The 12,524-nt window shown below is 40.8% G+C and overlaps 1 protein-coding gene across 1 annotated transcript in view; it reads left to right on the forward strand.

Annotated features, from left to right (window-relative positions):
• The first annotated feature begins 2,823 nt into the window (after positions 1-2,823).
• Positions 2,824-12,524, forward strand: part of LOC135520226 (myotubularin-related protein 11-like) — a 34,574-nt gene continuing 24,873 nt past the window's right edge. Inside the window, exons 1-2 of the mRNA XM_064945625.1 lie at positions 2,824-3,290; positions 10,884-10,953. Of these exons, the coding sequence (XP_064801697.1) occupies positions 3,234-3,290; positions 10,884-10,953 (127 nt within the window). The 5' untranslated portion in view covers positions 2,824-3,233. The remainder of the gene's footprint in view (positions 3,291-10,883; positions 10,954-12,524) is intronic.

Genomic DNA, 12,524 nt, shown 5'->3' on the forward strand with positions numbered 1-12,524 from the left:
AAAAGATGATGGCTAACTAAGAAATGGGTGTATGCGGGCTTTCTCCTCTCCTTCCAATGTAATAATATTTGCTTACATCAACAACAATTTTTTTTTTTTTAAGAATTGGATGGCTTACAAACAACATCTTGAACATTTGACTTAGACTGCAAACATTTTTTGTATAAAAAACAAATGACTGAGGTTGTATATGTTCAAGTTATTTTTGTAAACCCAAAATTTTACAATGTTTTTAAAGATAATCTATATTGACGGATGCTAAAATTAGTGGAAGATAATCTTTAACCTGGGTTTATGGAGGAGTCAGTATTCACCAAAATTAAGTTTGGCTGTCAAGGTTGATCGCAAAAGAGCCTCCTAAACTCAAAGGTTTCTCATTAGCAAACTAGTTTCCTTGCTGACCTGACGATATGATTTGAGAATATATATTTATAGTGAGAATCTTTCTTTTTTTTCCAGAAGCTTCCTTTTGGAATGTTTAGTTGAGAAACTTTTAGTATGTTCTTTCTTACGTGTCAAGCAGACTGGCTTTTATTTGTTTTTTATTTGAATTTTAAGTTTTTTTATTTCTCACCACCAATCCATGCAATGTTAACACATTACAGCAATGATTCAATACTTGATTGTTGATGTTTTCAACCTATACTCTTGCTGCAATCCCTCTCTTAAGATGGCTTTGAATTTGTTTTACTAAGTAACTGACCCATTATTTTTCTATTGTACATTTTCTCTCATTTCTATGGGACAGAATATTCATCAGCAACATGAACATGGGTTACTTTAGTTGCATGGGACTGGAATTGTTGCATGTAAATGACTATCCATTTAACCAAATTTGTGCATTATTTTGAGCTGATTTGGGCAGTCCTGGTTTTGTGACCAGTTATTTTCTTTTTTTTTTTTTCTTCATCTTTTCATGTTTGGAGACGAGAGGCTGTGACAGTGCAATCTGGATGGAAATAACTTTTTTTTTTTTGCACTGTTTGAATAAATTCTCATTGTATTTCAACAACATGGTGGCAATCCCAAAAGTTTTCCTCTTTTTTTGGGGGGGGGGGGGTTACAAATGTATGGTAGGTATTCCAGAGATGTACAGAAAAGGGTTTCTGTTTTTCAATGTGCTCATTGGATGTACAATAATGTTGGATGAAAGGTGAGAATTGGTATTATCTTGATCTAAGGATGATGTAATTGTGACACCGTTGATTTATAATCTTGTAAAACATAAATAGTACCGTAGTCCAGTACATGTTTCGATTCATCTGACCAAATGACACCAGATTTTAGTTCTGGGTTAACTGAGATTACATTGTAGATGAATCGATGTACAAATTGACTAACATCTAATGCCAGCCAGTGGATATAAATGTAATACTATTGGATTATATTGTCAAATTATCAATTGTTGAAACACTCAAATCAACCATGCAAGAGAGACTTAACAGCAAAAGTTGTTTTTACATATTAGAAACAACTTATCACAGCGTTACACATTAGAAGTAACTTTCACCTAGATGATGCAGCCGATACTGTCTGAAGCTGTTCTATGTATTAGAGAAATTGGAGACCCTTATTTAATATTGAATAGGGTCCCATGTGGTCGAACGAGGTTTGGATTTATAGCTCGATCACAAGGACACGGTCTCCCCACCTGGCTGTTAGGAGGGACAGACTGTACTTCATCCATTTGGAATTTCTATTTGCTCATCGAAAGGAATTTATGCAGTACATTCCCACTGGAATATTCTTCCAATAGCATCTGTCTGCATTACTGCAGTACTACCTTTCTACATTGTCAGTTCCGATGACAGAGCAGCCATTTATCAAAGGATCAACTGCAGGTACTGTATCACTCATCCATCACTTGCCTTTGTTAAGACTAATAAGACTAACGCCTACAAATGGGTACCTTTTTTTTAGGGCTTTTATTTTGTATGTAGTTGTATGCTGGTTGAAACTACTGGTAATTTATGTAGATTTTGAACTATTGTTTTTATTGCTTCTGTACTCTTTAAGCTTAGTCATCCTCATGGCTTTTTCTTATGTCTACATCATTGCTTCCATTCTTGTTTGAAATTCTCAAGGTAGGCGAGAAGTTGAACACTTAGTGACAATGGCATTTTACAGAATACTACAGATGCAGCATCCAACTCATTCTGCATTAGTAACATGGGTATAATGATTTACAACTATTTTACAAGCATGTATGATCCTGTAAAATGTTATAATGCGGCTGATGTGAAGTATCTATATGAGTTAATGGGACTAGACTGATAGCTATCACGTTTTTATTTCAGGTGGTTTTCGAAAGTTCTAATTTCAGCGAATCAGTTTTTAATCAATTACAAATTACAATGTAGCATTGGAGGCAAAACACTGGTATTTAGAAATATATCTGCATCTGTGTATAGTCCTGTATTCAACAACCTATTAATTGGCCCATTTGAACCATCACCATTTCCATAAAACTAGGCTTACTTCAAAAGCTCTACATGCGGTCACCTTTCCTAAACCCCAAATTCAAAATGTCACCACTGTGTTCTTCATAGTCCTGAAGAACTGAACTGCTTTAGTCCCAGTGCTCTTGACACCTCGTTCAACTAACCAAGACCTTAATTACCTGAATACGGTGTGGTAGTGCAGGAAGGAACCGAACATGAACACCTTGTGGCTTAATTTGCAGGACCATTAGTGAACAAACTTCTGGTAAAACAAAAAAAATGGATTCCTATTAGATGCTTTTTACACTGCTGGCCCTTTAAGAGGCTCTACTGCACTTGCTTTTTTCACTGGTGTGTGTCGTTTTAACTATGGTGAGGGGAAACAACAAATGGAACGCAAAAGGGACAAGCAGAGGGACAAGCAGTGGTATACATTTCTTCCCCTTACCACTGACTGACAACCTATAAGCAAATATTCCTGACAGGCGGTACATTTATGCGGGGCGTGCTCTACACAGTAGCGTACAGACATGGATGCTTTCGCCAATGATAAACGCGAAAGAAACTAAATTAGTTTGTAATTCAGAGACCACCTCTGTTCTCGAAACCGGCGATGCATGGATTCGCTGACATTCGAAGAAAGTGGACCGTTTCTTATGTTTTCCTGGAAAAGACATGGAGCGATTAAAGGCATTTTTTTTCTTCTCGCCATCGGAAAAACGTAAATTAACTAAAGTCTGATAGCTTACTTTCTGTAGTTCGTGCGGAGAGAGTTGGATATTGGACGTCAAAATGTTAACGGGATCCAAAACCACGTTCAAAGTGAGACAAATGGTTCCAGATATAAAGGTAGGCTTTCGACGCAATGTCTTAATATTCTGTTTCATTTTCTTCATATCCTGAAATGTAGCTTGCCCTGGCTGAACTTTTTAGGTACCAATGAGAATAATAAACTGAGATACTTTTGTTCGATCATTGGTGGACCATATACACAGATGTAGAGTGTAGATTCCACCTAGATATTTTGCTGTGTTCAGAATGGTTAGTTACATTTTTCGAATTAGTTGGACACATTGTATAGAATTCTATGAAACATTTTAAGACAGTATTACTTGTGGAAACAGTTTCATGGTTTGATAACCTACATTCCACAGACAGAAGGCCTTTTATTCTTTCTGTCTGGGACTGAGGGAGTTGTTTTCCTTTTATATAGCAACAAATACAAGCTGTTCATCGTAGCATTCTTTGTTTTATGTACAATGTTTCTATATGGTAGGTGCAGGCAGCACGTGTGCACTGAGTTTTGCCTGCTTGGATTGTATGAATTATTATCCATACCAAATGATGGCATGTGCTATGAATGTCCAAATGGTTTATGTATTTAGAGAAAGAAAAAAAAACATTTTGGAGCTGATGGAGGACTAAACCAAAACTTAAACACTACAGGCACATAGTGTACAGTTAATAAATATATATATATAATCTTTAGTGATAAACTGTGTGATGACAGCAGCTTCCTGGATGATTGCTTCCTGGCCACCCAAGCTCAGAATCACATGAGGTGCTGCTGAAGAGTAGTATGTGTGTGTGTGTATATATGTATGTGTATATGTGTATATATATATGTGTATATGTGTGTATATATATATGTGTATATGTGTGTATATATATATATATATATGTATATATGTATATATATATGAATCGCAGAGAGCCCTGTGGTTTCTTAACATTCAGGTTTATTTCTGAGATCTTTCATGTGTTGTGGCCTTGAATTTCTTGTTGTTGCACACTACACATTGTGGTGTAGCTCTGGATGGGTCTGTCTCCACTGATGCCTTCAACTCTGTTATACCACCACAGAGGGATCAACCTTTTGCCTACAATATGTCAGTCAAGGTGCTTTGTCACGCCCGTCTTTGGAGAAGTCTTGGTAAATCTGCATTGCTGCCTCCTTTACAAGAGAGAACAGTTTTGGACGTCATTACATGGAAGACTGTGTCTGTGAGCACATTCGGGGCGAGGGACATGTCTATAAGCCCAATACAATTAAAACCAATTTAAATCGAAGAACCTTGTGGAAAATTGGTGGACTGATTATTACAGTGATGGTTTATGTCATAGCCTAGATATTCTTTCAAATTTTAAATGTTATGCTCGTGCGCCCTGTGCTGCTTAGCTTTTCCTCCATGGTTATTTTGAGAAGCCGCAGGGGAAACAATAAAAGATGCCTCAACTCCACCCTCAGGCATTTCTGCTCACGTGGAGTGGTGGTGATTAGTGCAACATCTGACCGTTGCCATGGAAACGACAGCCTGAGGAGCAGGATGTTTTGAATTTGATTATGAATATAAGTGCCTAACAGAGACGGCTAAAATAAACTGCCATCTTAAATAGAAGTTTGCAATGTGGCTGTAGAGAAACACATGGTGATGTCCTGAAAATTATACACCTACACATTCTGGTTTCACTTCCACTAACGTGTTGAGGTTTGGAAATGCACTGAATAGAAATTAGGAATGAGTTGTCTATGGACCTGAAACCTTTGTCGCTCTCATTTTGTATTTAGTAAGTAGGCTACAGCACACCAATACTGAACTAAATTACATTTGTGGAATAGTGTTGTAACTCTTGTGTATGTAGGCTATTTACAGTAATACCAAATTAGTTACCATTGAGAAATTACATAAGGTTAAGAAAAGTTCTGCCTTTCATTTCACATCACATGCAGACTGATTGGGTTATAAGGAGGTTTGCATGTTACTTTTCATAATTACACTCCAGGCTGGTTGTTTTCCCACACTCTGTCTTTCCCCTCCCCTGAATTGTTCACATGCTGGCTCCTCAGCTAGCTAGAACATACGTCTATGGGCTGGAATCTGGAAGCAGTCAGTCACCCACACAACACAATGCAAGTGCCACAGTAGTTAAAATGTAAGAGTTGGGCTCAGCTCTATTCAGAGTGGCTGGAGATCCAGGAGGGCTCATAAAAGAGAGCCAAAATGGTATTCACACACACCCAGTCCCATAGGGCCAAGACCTCAGATCCTGAAACAAGCTATGGAACTGGCGGTGCTTCCCATTCAGAAACTGACCAAAAACAATGCCGCCTCTCATTAGTAAACAAGATGTAGGCTTGTTTTCAAGGGTTTACTGATCGTCCATTGGGTGATTATTAACCGATACTGCTATCCCCCAGGGAAAGTGTGAAACAAGGATAGTAGCCTATTTCTGTCCATTTCAAGTGTCTAGATTGTTTTGGGCAACACCCAATGTGGGAGTTGTATGTTTATGAGTTGCTAGAGTCACACATTTTTGTTAAACAAGAAGCACATTTAAAACATGAGTTATTGAAACCTGTCCTGTTTTTACAGTCTACAAATGGACATACTTAAGCAACGTACTGACACATGCACATGCACAGTGACAAATAGAAGCTTGAAGTATGTATCGCCAGATACACCCTCTGACACACGCGTGCCACACACACCCTCTGATTTAACTTTGAACCTTACTTTCACAGCATCACTGAGTATACAAACAGTTTACTTCGGACTAGATTATACACAGTTGAATGGAGAGGGATATAGAAGAGGATTAGAATAGAAAATGTCCCACCATGAACAACTCATTTCGACTATCGTTAAGGGCAGTTAACGAGTGATTGTTGCAGACCAAGTCTATACGGAGGTCGTTATAATGATATAAGGCCAAGACACCATAGGCATTACAGTGAGGGGATAAAAGTATTTGATCCCCTGCTGATTTTGTACGTTTGCCCACTGACAAAGAAATTCAGTCTATAATTTTAATGGTAGGTTTCTTTTGAACAGTGAGAGACACAATAACAACAACAAAAAATCAGAAAAATGCATGTCAAAAATGTTATAAATTGATTTGCATTTTAATGAGGGAAATAGGTATTTGACCCCCTGCAAAACATGACTTAGTACTTGGTGGCAAAACCCTTGTTGGCAATCAGAGGTCTGGCATTTCTTGTAGTTGGCCACCAGGTTTGCACACATCTCAGGAGGGATTTTGTCCCACTCCTCTTTGCAGATCTTCTCCAAGTCATTAAGGTTTCGAGGCTGACGTTTTGGCAACTCAAACTTTCAGCTCCCTCCACAGATTTTCTATGGGATTAAGGTCTGGAGACTGGCTAGGCCTCTCCCGGACCTTAATGTGCTTCTTCTCGAGCCACTCCTTTATTGCCTTGGCTGTGTGTTTTGGGTCAATGTTATGCTGGAATACCCATCCACGACCCATTTTCAATGCCCTGGCTGAGGGAAGGAGGTGCTCACCCAAGATTTGACGGTACATGGCCCCGTCCATCGTCCCTTTGATGCAGTGAAGTTGTCCTGTCACCTTAGCAGAAAACCACCCCCAAAGCATAATGTTTCCACCTCCATGTTTGACGGTGGGGATGGATTCTTGGGGTCATAGGCAGAATTCCTCCTCCTCCAAACACGGTGAGTTGAGTTGATGCCAAAGAGCTCCATTTTGGTCTCATCTGACCACAACACTTTCACCCAGTTGTCCTCTGGCAAACTTCAGACGGGCATGTATATGTGCTTTCTTGAGCAGGGGGACCTTGCGGGCGCTGCAGGATTTCAGTCCTTCACGGCGTCGTGTGTTACCAATTGTTTTCTTGGTGACTATGGTCCCAGCTGCCTTGAGATCATTGACAAGATCCTCCCATGTAGTTCTGGGCTGATTCCTCACCGTTCTCATGATCATTGCAACTCCACGAGGTGAGATCTTGCATGGAGCCACAGGCCGAGGGAGATTTTGACAGTTATTTTGTGTTTCTTCCATTTGCCTATAATTGCACCAACTGTTGTCACCTACTCACCAAGATGCTTGGCGATGGTCTTGTAGCCCATTCCAGCCTTGTGTAGGTCTACAATCTTGTCCCTGACATCCTTGGAGAGCTCTTTGGTCTTGGCCATGGTGGAGAGTTTGTAATCTGATTGATTGCTTCTGTGGACAGGTGTCTTTTATACAGGTAACAAACTGAGATTAGGAGCACTCCCTTTAAGAGTGTGCTCCTAATCTCAGCTCGTTACCTGTAGAAAAGACAGCTGGGAGCCACAAATCTTTCTGGTTGAGAGGGGGTCAAATACTTATTTCCCTCATTAAAATGCAAATCAATTTATAATATTTTTGACATGCGTTTTCTGGATTTTTATTGTTATCCTGTCTCTCACTGTTCAAATAAACCTACCATTAAAATTATAGACGGATCATTTCTTTTTCAGTGGGCAAACGTACAAAATCAGCAGGGGATCAAATACTTTTTTCCCTCACTGTACTACAAATAGTCCCTCTATCTTACATTTACATTTACATTTAAGTCATTTAGCAGACGCTCTTATCCAGAGCGACTTACAAATTTTCATTTATATGGAGGGTAGTGGGCACATTTAGATTCCACAGGGAGAGTTATAGTACTGCTTCTGCAGGCTGTAGAGTAAGCTAGGGGTTCAAAGCTGCATTTTAAGCAGGGCAAGTGGATAATGGCATATGAATTCACGATTCATTAAAAACATTCATATTTTCTCCTATATGTTTAAATCACTTTCCTTCCTTGTTTTTTGTACATTCCGAGGGTGGAATTCTCAGTAGTCTATTCCATTGTGGGTTCTCTTTCGTTGTTTTGTCTTTGGGGTTTTGTTCTCTGTATAATAAAGTGTGTGATGTGACTATGTTGTAGGAAATGTATTGCACTGTCGTAGATGCTCCTTGAAAGCAAAACAAAGAGGCGTCATTAAAGCAAAGCCACGACTCACGGCTAGACAGAAACAGTTTTGGGTTTCAGGACAACTTTTGTCTGGTTTATGTTTCGTTTATGTTTTGGAGTTGCTCCAAATGGGGCAAGAGGTAAAAACACTTCAAAGTGAGTCCATGATTAGAGAAAAGACCCCACATCCTTGTTTATATTTTTAGAGCCCCTACGACAATGCCATAAACCTGCTTATTGATGTGAGGAAATTGACAATACCACATAAACCGACAGGCTAACCTCCCTCTACAGCAGCACCACATGTTAAAACAATGTGTTGTAATGATCTAACGAGTAAAAATGTAACTACCAGAGCTACACACAGGCCCCTTGTTGTGCTTGTTGGCGAGGGATGTTGTTCAACCCTACAGTGTGAGGTTTATGTGGTGTTGGACTGCCACTTTCCTCCCTCCGGTAAAGTTTGGTCTATTTCAGGGCAGAGGAGGTATGTTCTCCTCTGCAGAAGAAGTCTGGTCGCAGTAGCAAGGGGAAGCCATGAGCAATGGAAACTGCAATGGGCCTTGGCTGTACTCCCTGAGGAGAAAGGGAGGGAGGGAAAGAGTTGATTGAGTACTACACACGCAGAAGCCAGATACTTAAGGCAGAGTCAAGGAGTGAAACATCAGCAGAAACAGAGCCTGGACATGTGGTTATTCATTTTGGGGGGTGAATTGGATTTGGGACTCTAATTTGGGATTTTTCCTCTCCTTCACTGATTTAGGGTTCCAATCATTTTAATCTAGACAACTTCACCTCGCCCTTCTCTCCTATTGGGGCGGCAAGGTAGCCTAGTGGTTAGAGCATGGAACGGAAAGGTTGCAAGTTCAAATCCCCGAGCTGACAAAGTACAAATCTGTTGTTCTGCCCCTAAACAAGGCAGTTAACCCACTGTTCCTAGACCCTCGTTGAAAATAAGAATTTGTTCATAACTGACTTGCCTAGTGCAGTTCCTCTTCCTGTTATGACACATTTTGTTGTAGTTTATTTGATGGGCTCTATTCTTCCTCAGCCTCCAATGTAGTTTTAGCTTGTGGAGCAGTTTGGAGAATTTCTGCTGTTGGAATCCAAATATGTTTACTGAACTTTCTGAATATAACACAACCCCAAGGCACAGACACAGCGTTTGTTAATATTGGTTGATACAAGGAACTGAGTTTCAGATAAAAATAAATAAATAAACAAGATCTAAATATCTAAGTTCTGAAAAAGAGCAAGGAATGCAGAATGTTTTAGTTATAAATGGGGAATTGGTGCTGAAACAATGGATAAACATATGACTTGAAAATCCAGATGAAAACAAAAATTAACAATGGTCTGCTGGCAAGCAGAAACCAAGAACCTTGTAAAGTTTTAGTGTTCTCCCTTGTAATTTAAAAACAGGCTTGTTTTTCCACCATTCCCTTCTGCTAACTCAGGTCTTGGGAAGAGGATTGAGTCAATAAAATTGGTGGAACAATAACCCTGTCCAGGATGTCTTGGTATGACCCAGGACTTCATCTTCTGTTTTGAGAAAGTAAGGATTGTTAGCCCGTTTCTGAGGTATTTGTTAGGGGGGGTTGGCAGTTTGGGGTTGGGGTTTCTCTCACACTAACTGCAGCCAATGAATTTGGAAAATTGATTAACCACATGACTTATCTTGAGAATTGGCACTTGCTTTCTGAGACAAGAATTTAAAAGCTGTGAGATTTGATGATGGGAAAGAAGCTGAAAACCAAATGATGCTAGCATCATGCTAATGTTAGTGGAGTGCTCGTGAGTTTAGGCCTCTTGATATGGTCGGTTGGGCATATGCGTTTCACAGACAAGGCAAACAGCCACGCTATGAATGAGTGGAACTTACAACCTTTTGATGGAGCAACAGTTATCTTTGTTTTAACTCTCTCGTGAGGTTTTAGCCACTGTCAATCTAAAGTTAACCAGAAGAGTGCCATACGTTTTCATTAGCATGTTAGCACGCAGTTCACTTCACCACTACATTGTGTGTGTCACAAGAGTTATAGTAGCCTAAGAGTATTTGTCACACATTATAGTAAGTTGTTTTTAGTTCGTTCTACCAAGAAATATGTGACTAAACTGGCGCAAAAATGTAACATGATTGTGAATAGCGGCCTTGTAGGCAGCAAATAATTGCTGAGTGAGTAGTCAGTACCATAAAGATTCATTGTATGCGTTGACCTCAGTCCAAAGCAATCTCCATGTCTCTATACTGGACCGCCTGAGTGGTCATTACCAGAACAAACAGTTCCTTTTTCAGTGCCTAGGCCTATGTCTTGTGCATTGTGTGATTTCTACCCTGTGTAAATGGTCTTCTGTGGGGGGTGGGAGCTCAGGCTAAATGGGCCCATATGTGCTAGCAGCTAGCCAGTAGTCCGGTAATAGCAACCTGTGGTTCTATGGGATTGGATTATGCCGCTAGCAGAACAGCCTGGAGTACTTTGAGACCGCATCAAATCATACAGTACAGAGCAAAACAACTAATAAAACATGGAAACTGAGAGTCAACATGGAGCATTATGGGATTGACTATGGTTTTGGGGAATGTGGTCAATAAGAAGACCTTGAGTTGAAGCAAAATCACATGAGTGTTTGTTCTCTAATTATTTTTTGAAAGGTTGCAGTAATAACACCAGGTCTGTTTTCTGTTCTCTCTCCCCCCGCAGGAGAGGATGCTGAGTCACAGTGGTGTCAACGCACGGGGGAGAGATGTGTTTGGACTGCGCTGCTTACCAGGTAAGTCCCAGACTGCAGAGCGCTGATGAATATGATGCTATTTCCATGTCAGAAATACAGTAGCCATACGCATATCATAACATGTGGGTCTGAAAACAGTGTCAGCCACATCTCTTTAGGCAAGTCCATCTTTTGAAACTGCACCCATCTATATCTCTTGTTTTCTTACTAAATCCTAGTGCTAAGCTACTGTAATGTAGCCTCTGTGAGAACAGTGTGTCTGTGTGCTGTGGAGAGCAGTGCTGTAGGCCTCTGCCCCTGGTCATAATCTCCGTTTCAGCAGCACGCCACGCGGCATGAGCTTTCCAACAGGAATGTTGGCAGGCCAGGGCCCCTCCAGAGCCATGCTAATCTCTACCGTTTCATATCAGCAGTTATTCACAGCACTTCTGTGGGAGCAGTGTGTGTGTTTCCTTGTCCCTTTCACTTTCAGCTCTCACTTCCACCTTGTACCGCTGACCTAGACACAGCCCTCCCCGTCCCTCCTCTCTCCCTTTCCACTTCATTCACTTTTTCTGTCTGATTCAGAAACTGTTTTTATCTCATTCTTTCCAGACTCTCCCAGTCTGTCTGAGGATCACTATGGTCCCATTCTGAGTTGTTGTTTTTTTATCGTGTGACTGTGACATGCTGTCCGTCTGTCTGTCTGTCTTTCTTTCTCTCCGGCTCTCACATCCCTCTTCTTCCCTTTCTCTGACCAATTTTCTATGTCATGGAAGATTTGAAACACAGCTGGTCATGGAAACCTGCCTCACATTAAGGCAGAAAGGGTTCATCCGAATGGGAAACACTGTCATAGTTTCTGTGAAGGAGTTCTCTCATGTTGGAAACTGACTTTCGGCTCTGAAAAATGTGCTACACACACTTTCAGAGGCACCACGTAAGGGAATGGGGAATCTGTGGAAGTAAACTGGGTGAAAGGGCTCACGTTGCAGCATCCCACAGACGGTCAGAACAGTCCCAGGCCTCAGTGTACTGTATACTATACAACCCTGCGTGCCATTCATCACATTCTCAGATAACACTCAGACACAGGACAGGGGAAACCAGAACAGGCTCCAGGGGGTGATTGGGTCAGGGCAGCGCAAACAGCTATGGGTGGATAGATAGTGTACCTTTTTTATTTTTTATTTATTTATTTATTTAACCTTTATTTAACCAGGCAAGTCAGTTAAGAACAAATTCTTATTTTCAATGACGGCCTGGGAACACTGGGTTAACTGCCTGTTCAGGGGCAGAACGACAGATTTGTACCTTGTCCGCTCGGGGGTTTGAACTCGCAACCTTCCGGTTACTAGGCCAACACTCTAACCACTAGGCTACCCTGCCGCCCCAATGTGAGGGGCCTGAGGACCTTCCTCTGAGGACCCTCCTCAGAGCAAAACCACAATCCCCTGATCCATGCGCTTATGTTACACAGGATTTGGGTTGGTGTCAAGCATTGGACTGTCACTGCTGGCCTTGCTGAGTGACAAGAGAAGAGCAGGTCAATATCTCTGAAGAATATACAATTGTATGCTTTATGAGCTCAATTTGGATAGCACACTACCTAAAGAAGTAGCGAAGAGCTC

The sequence above is a fragment of the Oncorhynchus masou genome, chromosome 29 (assembly GCF_036934945.1).
Source record: "Oncorhynchus masou masou isolate Uvic2021 chromosome 29, UVic_Omas_1.1, whole genome shotgun sequence".
Taxonomy (NCBI): domain Eukaryota; kingdom Metazoa; phylum Chordata; class Actinopteri; order Salmoniformes; family Salmonidae; genus Oncorhynchus; species Oncorhynchus masou.